Raw genomic sequence first — 17,443 nt, 5'->3', positions numbered from 1 at the left:
ACACTGTGGAGGGAGAAAACTCACTTTTTTTCTTGGGAATACCGTTCTTAACGCAATGAGCAGAAATTATGGTTGAAAATCCCTGAACCCCTTTCCCTAGCATGGGCTGCTTTAGATTAGCTCAGGTCATTCCTTCTCCGCTCCTGTTTGACAACCATGTTCACTTTTCCTCCATCTGATGAGGAAATGAAGAACTCGCAACAAGTCTGGTCAGCAGAGCGCGTAGCACCTTTGGCAAACACAAATCTGCATCTCCTGCAGGATGGACCATTTTCATCAAATGCTTTCAGCTTTTTATAGGGATGAGGTGCAGGTCAGTATAATGGCCCTACTTGAAATGTCCATATTTATAGATATAGGGGAAAAAAGAAAGTAGAAAAAGTATGTACTTGTGCATTTCAGAAGTCTGCTTTTGGATGCTTGAGTTTCCTATGTAATGTCAAATCATCCTTCCAGTGCTTTTAAAGCTTGTGTGTTCTGTTTATTGTGATGCCGATTGCGGACAGTCCTCCATTTTCCAGAAAGAAGCTTTTGCAAGTGCAGTGAGAAGTCGATGTTTCCATGAGCTGTGCATGTCTGGGACCATGGTGAGAAATCTGGTTTTTGGTCTCCTTGCACAGTCCCGCTTCTCGTGCTCAAGGAGCCAACGTGCAAAAGTGCCTAACTTGGATAACTGTTGAGGTTTTTCTTCCAACCCATCTAAAGTGTACGTGCAATTGAGTAGCTGGTTTGCATGTCAGATGGTGCCCGAGCGGTGTGAATGCAGAGACTGAGACTCGGTCAGAAAGCACACCCATCTTCCCACTTCTGCGTCATCCAACTACCACAACAAGCTTTCAACAGATGCAAAATACATGTGTCATGATTTCAAAAAGGAAATCCTTGTGTTACCTATTATCTGATTTCACACAGCTATTTCTGTAATGACAATCAGTGAGTATTGTAAAGAGTTTGCTGCATTTGTGGTTTTGGCCTCTTGTATATACAGCATAGCCAGGTACTGGTTTTCATAAGTTGGAGAAATTAGTATTTTGTCTTCAAACTGCCTAAAACTGATTTTGAAACCCCTCTATTAGAAGTAGAACTAAAGCCATCAACTTCTCATACAGATAGAGTAATTTAAGGGTAAAAATCCTGAGGTACAATATACATTCAGGTCAGGGTTCAAACCTGAATGGAAGAACGGGTATCCCGTTGCTAGTCTGAATGCTCAATTGTTAAAGAAAAGAGTGTGGTTTGATTTTGGGGAGAGGAAGGGGGCAACTGCGACAGGTACCATGGAATAGTAGAGGTGAAAGCAGTTAGTATTCATTATTCATATAGTCCAATCCCAGCAGAAAATTAATACAATTGTTCAATGTTTATGGATGATTGCAATGGTATTTTACCTTCCGGAAGAAAGCAAGTGAATGCTAGGAATGATATATTCTTCTGATTTGTTACCTAGAAAATATTGTACAAGCATGTGATCTGTAGAACATGTGCTGTGGGATAGTTCAGGGCACCATTATTCAAAACACATCCAACAGCCTTCTGTTGGCACTGTCAGTAAATGTAATCCTATATATTCAGTTGTGGTGGTTCGTTTACTTTGATCTGGTGATGACACTCATTCACTCTCAGAGATGAGATGGGCATCATCAGTCTGAATGTGTGTATATAAGCAGTGGACAATTGTCTTTCAGTAGGTAAATGTCAAGAAATGTTTATTCTTCCCCACCAAAGTTAAACAGTTTCCTAGTATGTCTTTTTGGGAGAAAGTTAAAGGTTTACCAAAATATACTGAATTAGAAGGAAGATTTGCAATGATCTGGTGCATAAAACATAAAAACTGAGAAGTACAAATTGTGGTTTGATTACATTTAGGATGGTGTGGCAGTGTATGTATGGATGTTAACATGTGTCCAGTAAGTTTCAGAGCCATATTTTTCTCCATTTAGTATAAGTGGCATCCTTTCTTGCCAGTCAGTTAGTGACCCCCTACTGCCAAAACATCCTCAAAGAAACATTAACATTGAAATAAACTGTGGGAAATCTAAAAAAAAAAAATGTGTGTGGAGTAATTTTGTTAAGCAAAGACTGTAAAAATAAAAAGTCTTGGAAGAAGAATGTTATTACTAATCAAATAAACACCTATTGTTGAGCTACCTTGAAAACAAGCCAAGCAGAAATGACCAGAATCTCAACAGAGGTCCCTCTGGGAAAAGTAAAGTAAGAGGAAGAAAAAACTACTGGTATACCCATATGACCACAAACCTATTTCTTGCATGGAGGCAATTCCAGTTAAACGGTGTTCATGGTGATAGCTTCTCATTAGCTCTATTTTGCATTGCTCAGGCAGTTCCCACTTGCACAGCATGTCATTAATTGCAGGAGAGCTGCCTGCCTGAAGGTTTACTCAGCATCCATAGGACATTAAGGATCTTCCTTTTATTTTAATCATGAGAACTTCTCTTTAGCAGTTGATGAGCTCCAAAAGCTTGGGGAGTAGTCTGCAATTAACATGCTTTTTTTTTCTGTTCTTTGTAGGAAGGAGATTAACAACATAGTACTCTCAAAATCGTATATACTCCTCTTCAATCCAAGTGTCATTTCCTTCCAGATGTGAGACACATTTAGGGAGTCTAAGAGCTAACATGGGAAAATAGCATGTTCCTCAGCAGTGGTTTTCCTTGATTCAGTTGTGCCTGGAGGGGACAGTTCTGCATCGAAAGTGCGACAGAAACCTGTGGGGAGCATTGCTAATTATTGCGCTTCCCTTGCAGACAGCCCAGCCTGTGGTGAGCCCAACCAGAGTTGCTGGCTGTAGCAGTGTGGAGCCACGGCCGGACCCCTGCTGTCATCCTTTGAGAAGGTTATCAGTGATATGAGTGAAATTGTAGCCTGTTAGAAGTCTGTAAGAGTTTTGCTAATTAATTGAGGTTTCAGTATTTTATTCCATCCCTATGGAATGGACTATAGGTTACAGAAGGCTTGCTGTAAACCTACCAGTGGGTGCTTGCTACTGACCCCAGTCCTGGATTTCACTTTGTTGCATTGATCCTGCAGTTCTTTAAATGCAGCAGAGCCACCCTATGGATGGCCCAAAATTCAAATACAACAGTTGCTTGTCTTGGCTTACACAGTGAGGAGCCTTGAAACCATAAAGCATGAAAGGTGCTATATCTAGAGTGAACCTGTAACCAGACATTAGGTCAAGGTGTAGATGGAGGCCTGCGTGCATAGTTACTGGTAGTGAGGCACAAGAACGGTGAGAGAGAAGACCAAAGGGAGACTGTGCAGTTCTTGCATGCAGAGTTGTGAACTTGTGTTGCTCTGTTTTGTGCTATCACACTGAGTTGCTGGGGTTTGGGGGGGGAGTTTGTATTTGTTCTCTTTCTTCTGACTGAAGGAAACATCTTCTGAGAAGTACTGTGACAGTCGTCAGTGTAAAATGTGCAGATGGTTTTGATCGGGAGAAGAAATGGTGTTGTGTTGATGCTTATAAACAGAAGAAGCCAGTGTGAGATGACTTTTAATGCAGCTTTTCTTCGTAGTCTTCTGGGAAAAATCCACGAGGCTTACCTGCAGGTGAAAAGAGAAGCATATGACAACAGTCCTGGTTCATTGCAACAGGTTACGGTTAGCAGTGTCTCTGGAGATGCTTGTGACTTCACTGATGAAGGGCAGGAAGGTGCCTGGGAGTCCACCTCCCTGGGCCTCCAAAGGCAGCCCTAGTCACCTGCAGTGCAGGATATGACGGCAGCGTTTCACTTTGCAATGAAAGGCAGAGGTATCTAATCACACTTCTGACAGACCCAGGGTACCCAGGGTAATCTCTCTGCCAGCTGTAGATTATTTGGTGTTTTTTTTAAGACCGAGATACTGTTCAGTTACAGTGCTGACAGTAGCGTACATGTTTTTAAATGCGATGCAGAAGCATTTAAGCACAATTTTAGCGCATGCCGAGGTATGTGCAGTTACCCATAGGACACAAAGTCACACAAAGTTGCAATACAGGGTTTCAGACAAATACTGCATCCTGGCTGCCATCATACACTAGGCTTTAAGTCCTATTTCGTGCTGTCAGGAACATGTAAGGCCAAAGGTAGACATGAAATGCCAAAACTTAAAAAATCTGCTACCTGCAGCAGATTCTGCAAAATCAAAGATAGCAAAAAGATACCTGAAAGGAAGAGGGAGGAGAATTTAAAAAAAGTAAGATGTCAGTTGAGCCAGATACACAGGGAAGTTCCAACAGATTTTCATGTTTTGTTGTCCATAGCACTGTGTGCCTCTGTCTCTACTTGCTAACATGCTGTGGGCAGACATAGACCTTCACTCACATGGTGATTATTTCCTTCTGAGACAGCAGAATCCTTCTGTAGTGCCTAAACAAAACCCTGCCAAAACCAGGGGAGAGGTTGATGTGGAGTTCAGAGGGTCTGTAATTGTCTTTACAGGGAGAAGGGGGGGGTATTGCATCTTTTAACATTTGAAACACAATATGCCTGCTGCTAACTGCTACTAGAAGAGTTAAGGGTTGCCTCTGAAGAAGGCACAGTGCAAAAACATATTGTGAAAGATGAATGCAACTGCAAAGATAATGTCTCAGTGGTTGCCATAGTTTCTAATTCAGCACTTGAGAAAAGTTTTTGCATTCAGCACAAAACGCTTTGGGTGGGAATGTTACAAACAGTATTTAAGATGCTTGAAATTAAAAATTAAACAAGAATTCATTTTAAACATTTGGAATGTTAAGTAATTTTTGTAGTGCTGGAATTAAAGCAAATGTCTTCACTGTGGTCAATTATGCTTTGAAAATACATTTTGAAGGCATTTAAAAACCATGTTATTAGTATAATAAGCATGATAGAAAACTATTTAGAGAAATCATCCACCTACCTTTATAAAATGTAAAAAATGGAGTTGCTCTAGATCACTGTAGCAATCTGGACACCAGATGAATTAAGCCTGAGCTTATAATGCTTAGAGAGTACTAAGTATCTTAGTATCTTATACTAAGTATACTTAATATACTAAGATATAAGTATCTTAGACTACTAATGTCACAGAGCTCCTCTTAGTCCAGGGTATGTATGTACATATTGTATATTTTTTGTATATGGGTGTGTGTATACATACATATATACACAGACACAGTTATATCTAAAGACCCACATGTTGTAATTATGCTTCTGCTTCACGGGTGGTCCAGACTGATGTTACAAAGTAGCCTGCAAGTGCTCAGGATTGTCCTGGAGGCAAGCTGCTGTTTCCTTTCATTCAAAGTATATACAGACAGAGGAAAATTAGCCTTTTACCTTCATGCATTAAGGGCAAAAGCAGGATGGGAAATGAACTCGTTGCAGATAAGCGCACCTAGACATATCGGGACAATAGAGGGAAGCCTGTATTTCGAAGGATGTTACTGTTATGGTAACTCAAGCCTGGTGCCACTAAAATGGAAAGATGAAAACCAGATGTCTGTAAAGGGAATGTGTGTTACTCAAACCACACAGGAACAAACAACAAGGCTATGTCATTTTTCCAGTCATCTTAAAAATATTTCACAGTGATTGATTATTTTACACGTAAATTTTACATAGGAGATGTGTTCTTGAAAAGGGCTTGAGTGTTTGTTGTGTGCTTCTAGAGAAGAAGAAAGGGTAAAGAAAATGCTTTCATTCATTTGGTTTATTTTAGTTTATGTTTTTTGCTTTTTTGATTTATCCATGTCCCCCAATAAGAGTTGGAAGGATTACTGAAACATAGTTGGTTTTTTTCCTAATGAATACACAGGGAGAAAAAAAGCTGTTAATTGGTAACATTTTTTAGCTGGCATATGGCTAGCTAATAACTCAGGCTTAATTGGCAAATCTGGGGAAGAATAACTTCCTAATATGGAATTAAAAAGGCCTGTTGTTTTTCATCAAGATTGACGATATCGCTTGGACCTGAAATTTAGCAGCCTTTGTTTTCCCAGTGCCAGTGGATGAGCTGTGTTTTAACACGTATCTATTACAAAAACAGAGCTCAAAATTGCTACGACTCATGCTGATAGAAAACGAAGAAACAGTACCTTTCCAGAAAGTATAGTTATACTCTTAATAAATGTGGATCTAGTGACCTGACCTGTGTTATTTTTAAAACTTCATGTCTGATACTGTAAACCTTTAATTTCCACAGACTAGTGATTTTTTTTTGTTTTTCTTCAGACTTGCTGTGTGAATCCCTACAGTCTGTGGACTACTGCAGAAGCAACCACTAATGGTGGATAAAAAAAGTAGCCTTGTACTTGCTACACAGTAGTCCATGTAATTGGATTTTTAAAGCAGGCTGTGCGTCCACTGAAAAATGAAATGTTAGGGAGCAGGCAAAAGGAGACCATTCCCTCAGTTTTCTGTTATGTAGTCTCCTCACCCAGTGAATCTGATATCAGTCTCCAAAAGAAAGAAAGGGCATAGTCCATCAGCTAAACAAGAGGTTCCTCCTGCTGTGATGCATTCTGCGAGCCTTATCAGCAGCGTGTTGTTTCAGGGCTCCAGCATCGTTGTTCCTCTGATAGGTGGCCGCTCGGCAACTGAGCTGTATGATTTGGCAAACGCTGAGCTGTCAAGCTAGTGATTTGGAAAGAGATGGATGTAACTTTAATTGCAGTAATTAAAGGAGAAGGCTGCATTATTCCCTTGCTTGCACAAAGGTGAATATCTTTGAAACCTCTGAAGCAGCACACTCATAACCAAGGATATAGATACCCAGGCTTGGTGTATCATTTGGGTTCAAGAAAAGGGTTTGCTAGAGAGCAAGGGTGGTGGCAAGGGCAGCGTTGAATGAAGCCTTATAGCTCAACTTCATTATGCTCTAACAGTGCTGTGACAGAGAACATGGGAGTTACTGTGTTTTATTATGCCACTGGTATGGTTCTCCTTTTATTAATGAATTGCTTGTCAGTCTTGTAACTCTTCAGCTCAGTGGTGTCAGGTACTATAATGTTTTATTTAAAGTCACATTTTTTTTTTTTAGAACAATCTATCTGTAGACCTGATTGGCTTTGTGTAAATATATCAACGTGGGGACTTTTACTTTCAAGCCTGAATTTATTACTGAGCACAGTTTAAATTTCTTTTTATTGGTGTAATTATAACTAAAAAGTTTGAACAAAGGACAAGCACAATTATGTAAAGAAGTCATCCAGAGAGCTGCCTATTTGTTTTTCATTTTATCATTGTAAGAGCATTTGTATGCCACACCATTTAGTGGCATATACCCTTGACAGAGCATCAGTACCATTGATAATTCATGCTGACCTTCAGGGCAGTCAGCACCCTCTAGATATTTTTAGGTATTTGGCTAATTTTCTCAAAGCACCTGATGTTTTGTTTATGCAGTACATTTCACAGGCACAAAGGCAGGTACTTTTCTGGGGACATAAAACCCATCTTCCCTTGCCATAACTGCACTTTCTCCTTCATTCGCTACATCAAGCTAAAAAAAACCTTCTCATATGGCACGTTCTCCCTGCATTTTTAATAACAAAGGGAGGCATGGCAGGTCTGTTTGTGCTCTCGTATGCTGCTTAACCCTGTTACACTGGGACGTTGGCAGCGTCTCTGATTTTCCTTAATCGGCACAAAAGGGAAACTTGGGCAGCTGAGCTGGGAGAGAAGGTGTGTTCGCAGGGGATCGCAACAGCCGTGGCTTCCTTCCGAGGGGCCTTTTCCTTTGGCAAAGTTTGTATTCACAAGCCACAATGCCCGCCTTCAGGAGGAGTAAAACCAGAGCTAAGAGTTTAGCGTTGGCTCGCAAAACCCAGCAGCAGGCAGCAGCAGCTTACGGCTCCCTGCACAGGATGTTTTCTGTGGTGAGTTCTGCAGCGGCATGGGTTAAGCTGGGGGGAGTGCTGCTTAATTAGGGTAAGGTAGGTGACATGGGGCTGTACTAGGCTATACTAGCGTGCCAGGCTGTCTGCGCTTGACTGTCCTAGCAATAATAATCAAATAATGGATTCTGGTAACATCTAGTCGGTGGGTGAGTTTATACCAGTACGCTGCACGGGAAAAGGTTTGGGCTTTTTGAAGTTTGGGGGAGGGAGGGGTGGGTTGGTTGCCTGCACTGTTTGCTGTCAGGCTCAAGCAAATAGTTAGTTCTTGCGTCTGTCAGAGAAAGGAGTAAGTCATGATCCAGATTTTGACAAGAAGTGGGATGGTTTTAAGAAGATTCTTCAGGGAAATTTGGAAATAACTGCAGCATGAATGTTTTAACTATTTCTCTGTTTTTTTCACAAATAATTCAGGATTGTGGAAACAGGGAGGAAAAAAAATAAGAGCTACAATCAAGGTACTGCTGGGGGAATATAAGAAGGCTGTAAATATATTGCACAGGTGGTGGAAAAATACATAAGCCTTCTGCATTAAAAATTGACAACATCAAGATAAGGACATGGGGAAGGAAAGAATGACAATATTTTCACAAGATCAGGGGTTGGGAAAATTTGCATTGTGTGCTTTAGTATTACCTGGCAAGAGTCTCCTTTTTGCGCCCTGGGCGGTCAGGGTTCTTCTCTCTGTTTTCCTGATGTTCTCATATTTACATTTTGTATGGTCAGGATTTAACATTCCGCAATGAAAATGGCTTCTGTTTTGCCTTTGACTTTGGTATGTGTTGGGTCAGTTGACTTTGGAGACTGATTTTTAGAGAAGCTGAGCGCAGCATCTCTGAACTCAGTGGGAGCTGCTGGTCCTCGGGACCTGGTCGGTGCAGGCTCTCGGGCCGGATCCCTGCTGCGTGACTTGGTTTATAACTAGCGTCTCAGTCGAGTGCTTAAGTCATCAGCGGTTCTTCCTCTATACCCAAGGAGAAAGGTGGGCATCTCTCTCTGCGTGGGAAGTGAGAGGGAAGATTTGCCACCATGCAATTCATATTAATAGCTCAGGCACCACATCAGGTGGGCTGCATCTTAGCTGTTTTTACAAAGCTGTATGTTCAGCCTTCTTTCAGGCCTTGACCTGTGCTGTCAGGAAAGAGTTACTAGGTCATCAACCCCTCTTCTTACTGTACTTGGGATTTCTAAGTGAGGTTGGTGACACCTACTTGCATTACTGGAACAGTCTGGCATTGCTAATGTGCATCTCCCTGAAATTGGGAAATTCTCACTCAAAGGCAAAAGTCCATCGTTAATTCTTCCCCTGTTGTCTGGTCTGGTAGTGTCTGGTAGGGCAGCTTTTCATAATGCGGCATAGAGGGTTTGCTTCTCCCTACTTTAAAGTGTAACTCTAACTATGCCTGGCTTATTGCTGCAAAGGATCTGACTGGACACTTTTAAAAAAAATACCTTTCTTTTAGCAAAGTTTTAAACATTTTAATTAAAAGACATGCAAGAGACACAGCGAAACAAAACAGACCCCTAAAATTTCAGCAGTGTCAGTCAGGAACAGTTTCATGTTCTGAGTGGCCTTGAAGTGGAAAAAAAAGGAAGGACCAGAAGCTAAGTGATGACTGAGGCTACTACTTTGGTTTAGCTTCTGTTGCCCGAAGCTGAGCAGCAGTCTTGCCCAGATACCTGTGGTGAAAATCCAACAAGGTGTTTTTCAGCAAAACTCTGCTGACATATTTCAGTCTTAATAAACAATTCAGAGGAGTGCACATATACTGTTTTGGTATGTAACATAAGGCAGGTTTTTTTCAGTGGTCTTTAAGGAAGCTAAAGTCTGCAACTTTCTAGCCTTTTACATTGCAAGGTACTTCTCAGTCTGAGGATGACTGAGAAGTCTGTAAAGTGATGGACCCACAAAAATATGACAGCTGTTAGGGCTGCCTTTGTCCAAGAGAGAAGCATCTTCTAACACAAAGGAAAAGTGATGGACATCCCCCAAAGCTTTCCTTTTTCACACAGTGAGGGATGTAAAGAGGTCCCTGGCCAGCTGTTCATTTCTCAAAATCCTGTGTAATTGTGTTTCTTCTGCTGACTAGTGCATTCAGTCTCTCCGGAAATACATACATCAGGCAGAGCTGAGCTGTTAGCTGTTTGTTTTTAGAGGGTGCAAGACTAATCTGTTTCTGCAGGATGTTTTCTGAGCATGCTTCCTTTTCGGATAAGGAATTCAAAGGATTGGTGATCACCCCATAGATGTGTCCTGCACAAGGGTACAGGAATCTGAAGACTCATTGAAGGACATGCGTGGTTTTAACCCTCCCAAGGAGTCTTTCTTAGACTGTAGAGTTTTCTAAGCCTACTCAAAATATTCCTCTCCACCACTTTTCCAAACAAACCCCGACCAACTGATGGAGTACATGAGGTGTATAAATGAGGGTAAAATAAACAGCAATGAGCAGAGACACCGTAACACTAATTGACCTTGTGCAGCATTTATGCTCAATCAGTATCATTCAGTAGAAAGTCACAAGATAGCCATGAAATTGTTGTGCTAATGCTTAACTACTGCTGATTAATGTCTTCTGCTCTCTCACCGATTAATTTTATGGAGATTTTTAACTCTGGTGGGAATAGCACAGCCTCAAATGATGATATGCTTGTCTGCAAGGAGCAAAGAAAATCTGTAAAAGGTTCCTTGTAAGAGTATCCTTTTGTTCAGTTTAAAGGAATAATCTCTAATATTTCTTATCAGGCCTATTACTGAAAATGGGATGTGCTTCATCTCCATCTGACAAGTTAAGCATCACTGTGGTGGTTGACTGCTATGGGTCAAGCTGACAATTACGTGGACTGGAATATTCCCTTCTAAGGTTACTGTGAGCAATCCTCACTCACAGGGAACACTGCCTGCAAAAGGATGTAGGACCTGACCATGAGTTGCAAACATGCAGGGATGAAAAAAAAGTTTCTCAAGGTTGCTTCCATGCATCCTTCAGTTTTCTTAGAGGCCAAGAGAGTATGAGGCAGGAGGCTGCTTCCCCTGACAGCTAGGTCTGTAGAAGGGTTTATACAGCTTTGTTGGAAAATCTGTGAAAGTGGCCAATAAAACAGTACAGTGCTGCTTAACTTCATTCTCCCTGGAATGCAAGTATTTGTTTTTTCTATAAACCATTCATAAGCTCCAGTTGTCTTTCCCAACTCTGCCTTTCAAATCTAGCACTGTTAGTCAAAATTTTTGCATTTTTAGCCTTATCTGTCTGCTGTTCAGTGCCAAAGGTAAGCTGAAGCTTCTTGCAATCTCCTATAAATGTTGCTGAAAGTGGCGTACATCAGCTCAAGTGATGGATTTTGGAGAAAGTGTGTTATGCTCTCATCAGCTTTTCTCTGCACCCAGGTACCTTGCAGTCTTCTGCACAGTCAGTCATCTGGGCTTTTTTTTCCACCAACTTAAATGTTTTTATTCTGATGAGCTGCACACTATACGGGCTGGCATAAATAATTTTTTTTACCATTTGCTAAGTACAGACAGTCTTAGCCTTGTCCAAATAAAAGAAGCTGTGTGCTTAAGGAGTTTACCAGATGTATCTGAGAGTCAAATCTGCCTGTGTTAGCTGTTGCAATGTCATTGTCAGAGCAAATTCAGGGTTAATTGCCACCTTAATTCAACGTTACAATGCGTGTATGTACTGTCAACTTGGGGCTTCTCTTGAGACTTCTTGGTTTGAGGGCACTGGACTGCCAAACTCTGTTTTGACATCCAGAATACCCAGGTGGCTTTGAAATCCCAGCTGCAATCAGTAATAGGGCAGAGGCTGGCCCTCTCCTGCCCACACATAATAGATAGGAAAGAGATGTTCTTAGGGGTTGTCACTAGGGCCACTAAAGTTTCTGGAAAAGATCTATTTTAAGCAGAAAACATAATGAAGAGCAGGACATTGTTTAGTGTGGGAAGCAGAAAGTAGCATCCAGAGCAGTGTGGAAAAAAGATGGAGATCCTGACTTGGGTGGTAAGGGAGTTTTGGGAAAAAAATATGAAGCAAGAATAGCCTTTATTTCTTTCTATTTATTCATTATGAAGTTTCTCATGAATACTGGGCTCTTGATCCAGAACCTAATGTACACTTTGTGGTTGCACTGGCAAAATGTGTTCCTATGGTCCGTGCAATGTGTAGGAGTGAATGTGAAATACTTCTGTCCTGTGACCAAGTAGCATTTCATGCTTGCTTTGACCTAAATGCAAATACCACAGTGGACACAAAGAGTGAGAATCGGGTCTGGATATTGCAGTCTGAAAGTTTTCCATAAAGGAAAGGACAGAGAGCAGCAAAGCTGTGGGAAAGGACCAGAGCCTACAAGCAGCACTGCAGGACAAGGGCAATATTTTTTAATGCCAGACTCGCAAACACAAAGTGCTTTTGTGTTCAGGAAACTACTAAAGTTCATAAAAATCACTGCTTGCCGGCAGTATGGCTGACAGGTACCTGAGAGTAATCCTGTGCCTTGGGCTTGGGCCAGTTGTGTGGAACAACTTCTGACACCAAAATTATGTTGTTTAGGTGCTCAAATAGTGTTTATGTTGAGGAGTATCATCTATTTCCATATGCTTTCTTATCCAGTGGTTCTTCATGGCAGATGCAGCTCTGGCCCCAAAACTGAAGGGAATGGAGAACATAGCATGTTCTCCAATGTCTGCCTGCCCTATGTGCAAAGGTGGTTGAGGAGGAATAGAGGACTTTTAACTCCTCCTTGTAAAACTTCCTGATGATGATGTTTATGACTTGCTTTCAACAGGCTGTCTCATATCCTTGATCTGCTGTCCTTGATCAGGCATCAGGTTCATGTAAATCAAGTTGCCCACGCGCACCTTGAGCTGTAGAGAGCTTAAAGTCTGAACAATTCTGATACAAATACAACACTTTCTGACATCAGAAACAAAGAAAACAAAACTCAAGTACTTTGGCATTCAGCTATTTAGAAGTTGCTTTAAAATACACCTTCCTCCCCACCCTATTTCATAAATTAAGTTGTGATTTATTTCCAAAACACTGATTAATTTTAGTGGCACAGAGTGACAGTGATTTTTAAATGTATTCTGTCAGTGTGCAGCTATAATTCCAACAAACACCATTCAATTTACTTTGCATTTTTGGGGGTCCTAATAAATGTTGTAAATATAAAATGTATCTAAATTTCAGTCCTGCAAGCTGTCATTATATAGGACTGTGGAAGATGGTTGCACATATTAGTGAGGAAAGTAACTTAATTTTTTTTTTTTTTTTAGAGTGTTGGCATTGTTTAAAACTGGGGGCTGGGAAGCTACAGAGTAATATAGACTAGATGGCAAGTATTTGATGTTTTAACATTTATTTCCTTTATATAGGTGTGAGGGATGTACCTATATTTTGTCCCATGAATGGCTGAGATTTAATTGCTAGTGCATTTAGCCTCCAACTTACAGAAGGCTTTGTATAGCTCAGTTCAGTTTCAGAATAACTTTTGCATTTGCTCGTTTGATGACCTAGTATGCTGGTGAACTTAGCTACACAGATTATCAGTGGTGAATCAGGAGTTCCAAAAAGGACCACCTGAAACAGCGTCTGGAATAAATTAGTACAGATTAAGACAGTTCTGAAATGCACTCATGTCTTGATTTCTTCACTGAAACAAGACTTCCACTTGAAATAAGGCAGCATTCATGTAGTCCTCATTTGAATGCATTCACTAAATAGAAGATAATATATGGCACAGCATATGCAACTGTCTGGTATCTTAGCATCTGAAAGACAGAAGCACTGCAGAAGAATTGTTTCCTGTAGTATAAAGAGGTGGATATCAACAGCTGTTAAGGTAGAATTGGGTACTGGTAGTGATATTCTATCTTTCAGGAAAATGTCATATAGAGAACAGTGGAATAATTTTCAAATTAAGCATTAAAGAGTAATGCCTGCAAAAGCTGTTTTTGTATATTAGTGATGGTCATGCAAGAGCAAACTACGCAACCCTTTCATAGTGCCAGAAAAATCTCTTTCTTTTTCATCTTTACCTTATAAGATTAACTATTGTTACATTTCCAGTTCCTACCTTACTTGAAAATTTTTTGAGGTTTTATCGTGTTTATCATTTTTCTAAAGAATCTCAAAGATTTAGGTTCCCATTCACCATTTTTGAAAGCAAAAACTCTGTATAGGTAGTTGTCTCCTTGGAGACAAAGCATCTAAACATCTTTTGACAACCCAGGACATTGGAATTGGAACCCTCAGCTCCAAGTCTCATTGTTTGAAAAAAACACACAACGCAATATAGGTAGCAGACGACAAATAAAACAGTTATTCTGGATGCTTAAAAGATCTTTATCTACTAATTCTTTCTGGTTTGAGTGTGCAGTGAGTGTTCCAAAATAAGAGATGGAAAACAGTGTGATGGTAGTGTTATTAAGAACCGAAGTATATGGTATATCTGAGTGCTCTCTCCCCTTTTGCATCCCTTGAGCTTGTATCTGAAGACTGAAAATAATTTGCACTGAAAAATCACTAGAAAATTTTCATTTCATTTTACTGCTGTGATCTGGATCTGCTATAAATTGAAGCTGTTCAATGCTATCAGAATCCATATTGGACAAAAATCAATGGCATGCTATAGCCCCTGAATTTGGAACAAGAGCAAAACTTGAGGAATTTAAAAATAATTGTAGTACAGTTTGTATTCTAAAACATCAGTGTTTGTCTCTTTGGTCTCATTTAACAGAGCGCAGAACAGATCAGTGTGTTGTGCCGAAACTTCCAAGAAGTCCAGGCAAGTGGTATGGAAGCACAGAAGGACAACCAGGATCCACCTCCACGGCCACTGGCTCGCCACCTTTCTGATGCAGATAGATTGAGGAAAGTCATCCAAGAGCTTATGGACACTGAGAAATCATACGTCAAGGTAAAAAAAAAAAAACAAACCAAAACAACCTGGCTAGCTACAGCCTTGGTTTTGAGGCGGACTGTGATTTGTGGATGGTCTTAACATATTTCATGCTTACCTTTATATAACGAGCCCTCTACAAGGGCCATAACCTACAAAGTGTGCTTATCTAATTGTTCTGTTGTTTTCAGTAGGCTTGCTCCTGTAATAGAGGCTGTAGGATTTGATCTAGTAGCTTTAGTTCTAATCAATTTGTATTTATATTGGAGAGTGGTAATCTGTGGGGAGTAGATACCTGCAATATGTTAACATAGGGGTTTTCCAGGGGATGTTTCCATAATTTTCCAGACGAAAATAAATCTGGCAGAACAACAGAATAGTCTCCTACAAATTAGAAAAAAAAGTTTAATTGTGGAAAATAGTGCATAATTATTTTTGAACCAGCAAAGCTAAAAGGCACAGCTCCAGTTGGTTGTAGCATCACACATATGTTATTTCTCCTCTGACTGATAAGTCCATAATTTGTTAGATGTATGTCTCTTCTTTTTATAAACCCCAAATTCATGTGGCTGGATGCCAAAAGAAACATGAAAACACTGATTTTATTGACCTTCAGCAAGGAGGAATCATCTACTTTACCGGATCTCAAAACACATACTTACAGATATTGGTACTTGCTGCAATAATGTATATGGAAAAGAGGAGAAAATGCTTTCAGTCTGTTGTTGTTAGTATATCCACAAATACACTAAAACAGCCAGATGCTGTAAAGCTTGAGGAAGCTTTACAGAACATGGACCCCCATGTATGTCCAGCTGATATTTTTTATAGGGGAATTGCTTCCACAAAGGCACAACCATGGAGGTCACTGACATGTGTGAAATTTTGCACCTGGCAAAATCCTGGCAGGTTGCACATACTCGTTACAGTGTTCTCGGGGAGATGCTCGTTATTTGTTCTCCATAAGAATTTCTGCCGTGTCTCTTCTCGGGGTCGGAGAGCCCTGCAGTGGGCCCCAGCCCTGCCATCATGCTTTGGTGTGGGATAGTAAGTCTTCAAAAGTGGCACCAATTCTTTGGAGAAGTGACTGAAAAAGCCCCTAATTGTGTCCTCCCAACAATGTAACTGAACACGTTAATACCTCTAACAAGATTTTAAAATGTTACGTGCCCTTCTGAATATTACTACTGATGTTTAAATGAGTGGCTATTTATATGGTTTATCTAACATGCATGATTGAAACACTTGATGCTGTTCATATACGTGGACTCTTTAGAAAGCCATCACCCATAATATTTTCTCCTCATGCTATACTAAAATACGATTTGTTATAATCAAACTGTAAAGCCTTAAAGATAAAACAAAAACATTACACTAAAATGAATTAGTGTCTAATTTAGCAATCACTTTAGTGCTAACAACACGCAGGTGATTTTGTTACAGAAAAGGAATTGTATCTCTAGTTCATTCCTGAAAATTACCCCTATCCTGCAGTTGTCGTATAAAGAACATTTTCAACCTGTTACATAAAAAGTGAATGAGTTGTGTTTCTTGCAGGACTTGAGCTGCCTCTTTGAGCTATACTTGGAGCCCCTTCAAAATGAAACCTTCCTTACCCAGGATGAGGTGAGGGAATAACTGAAAAATGTGGTTTTCATTCTTTTATGGGTTAAGACCTTGGCATTTGGGTTTTTCATTGCTGAGAGCATGACAGAAAAAGCAAACAACGAACATAACAATAGGAATTACACTCGTCAGTGCCTTTGTGTCTGGTGCGTGCGTCACTTCTTTTTTTAAATGGTAATTGTTCTTATGACTTAACGTCTAAGAAACCTTTGCTTTTTTGTAAGGTTTTTTTTTTTATAAAACCCGTTTGAAAAGTATTAACGAAGATGTTATTGGCCTTTTCAACCTCTGTGGGTCACATCTCCTTAGTGGACTGTTTTCGCAAGTCCACCGTTAGGTGCACCGAGTGCTGTACTTCATAGCCTGATGTTTTTCACAGATGGAGTCCTTGTTCGGCAGTCTGCCAGAAATGCTGGATTTCCAGAAGGTGTTTTTGGAGACCCTTGAAGATGGAATATCTTCTTCCTCAGATTTTAATACACTGGAAACGCCATCCCAGTTCCGGGTAAATATTTTGCCATTTAATACTTTGCAGAGTGCCTGCAAGTGTTTGTGAAAATCTGGCTTTAAGTACTCTAAATTTCATATGGTTGCTTTTGTGTTTGAAGCTTTACTTTGGATTACAGACATCTATTCAGCAGTGAAAGATAAGTGCTATTTTTCATGGTTTTATCTTTCTCTTTCCCGCGGCAGAAGATACAACGTGGAAGATGCAGAGCAGACTTTGAGTATGCTATAAACTAGCAATGCTTATGATGCAGAACTCCATTGTAGAAAGGTTATTGTCACTGGGCTGAATTCTGCCCTGCCCTGTGCTCCTCCCTGCTGTGCCCAGTTCCCACTACAGACTGAGAGCTTTTCCTGTTCAATGCCGAATGAGTTGTTCATGCTGTGAGGTCCAAGAAGAGGGCTAAAAAAGTGTAAATGGCTGTAGTCTGTGCCCTCGCTGTGCTGTCTCGCTCCGTGGTGGCACCACTCGGTACCTGCCCTGACTGTAAGAAGTGGGTTCCCCAGAGGTGGAGTCACTGTCACAGGACCAGGCAAAACTGCTGGCAG

General features: G+C 40.5%; 1 protein-coding gene across 8 annotated transcripts in view; it reads left to right on the top strand.

Annotated features, from left to right (window-relative positions):
• TIAM2 (TIAM Rac1 associated GEF 2) overlaps positions 1–17,443 on the top strand; it is a 175,320-nt gene that overhangs the window by 146,680 nt on the left and 11,197 nt on the right. For all 8 annotated transcript variants that reach the window (XM_075035945.1, XM_075035948.1, XM_075035942.1 and 5 more), the window contains 3 exons: positions 14,600–14,779; positions 16,319–16,387; positions 16,767–16,892. In XM_075035945.1, coding sequence (XP_074892046.1) covers positions 14,600–14,779; positions 16,319–16,387; positions 16,767–16,892 — 375 coding nt within the window. The remainder of the gene's footprint in view (positions 1–14,599; positions 14,780–16,318; positions 16,388–16,766; positions 16,893–17,443) is intronic.

The sequence above is a fragment of the Buteo buteo genome, chromosome 9 (genome assembly GCF_964188355.1).
Source record: "Buteo buteo chromosome 9, bButBut1.hap1.1, whole genome shotgun sequence".
NCBI classification, from domain to species: domain Eukaryota; kingdom Metazoa; phylum Chordata; class Aves; order Accipitriformes; family Accipitridae; genus Buteo; species Buteo buteo.
This window is presented reverse-complemented; position numbering and strand designations above follow the sequence as displayed.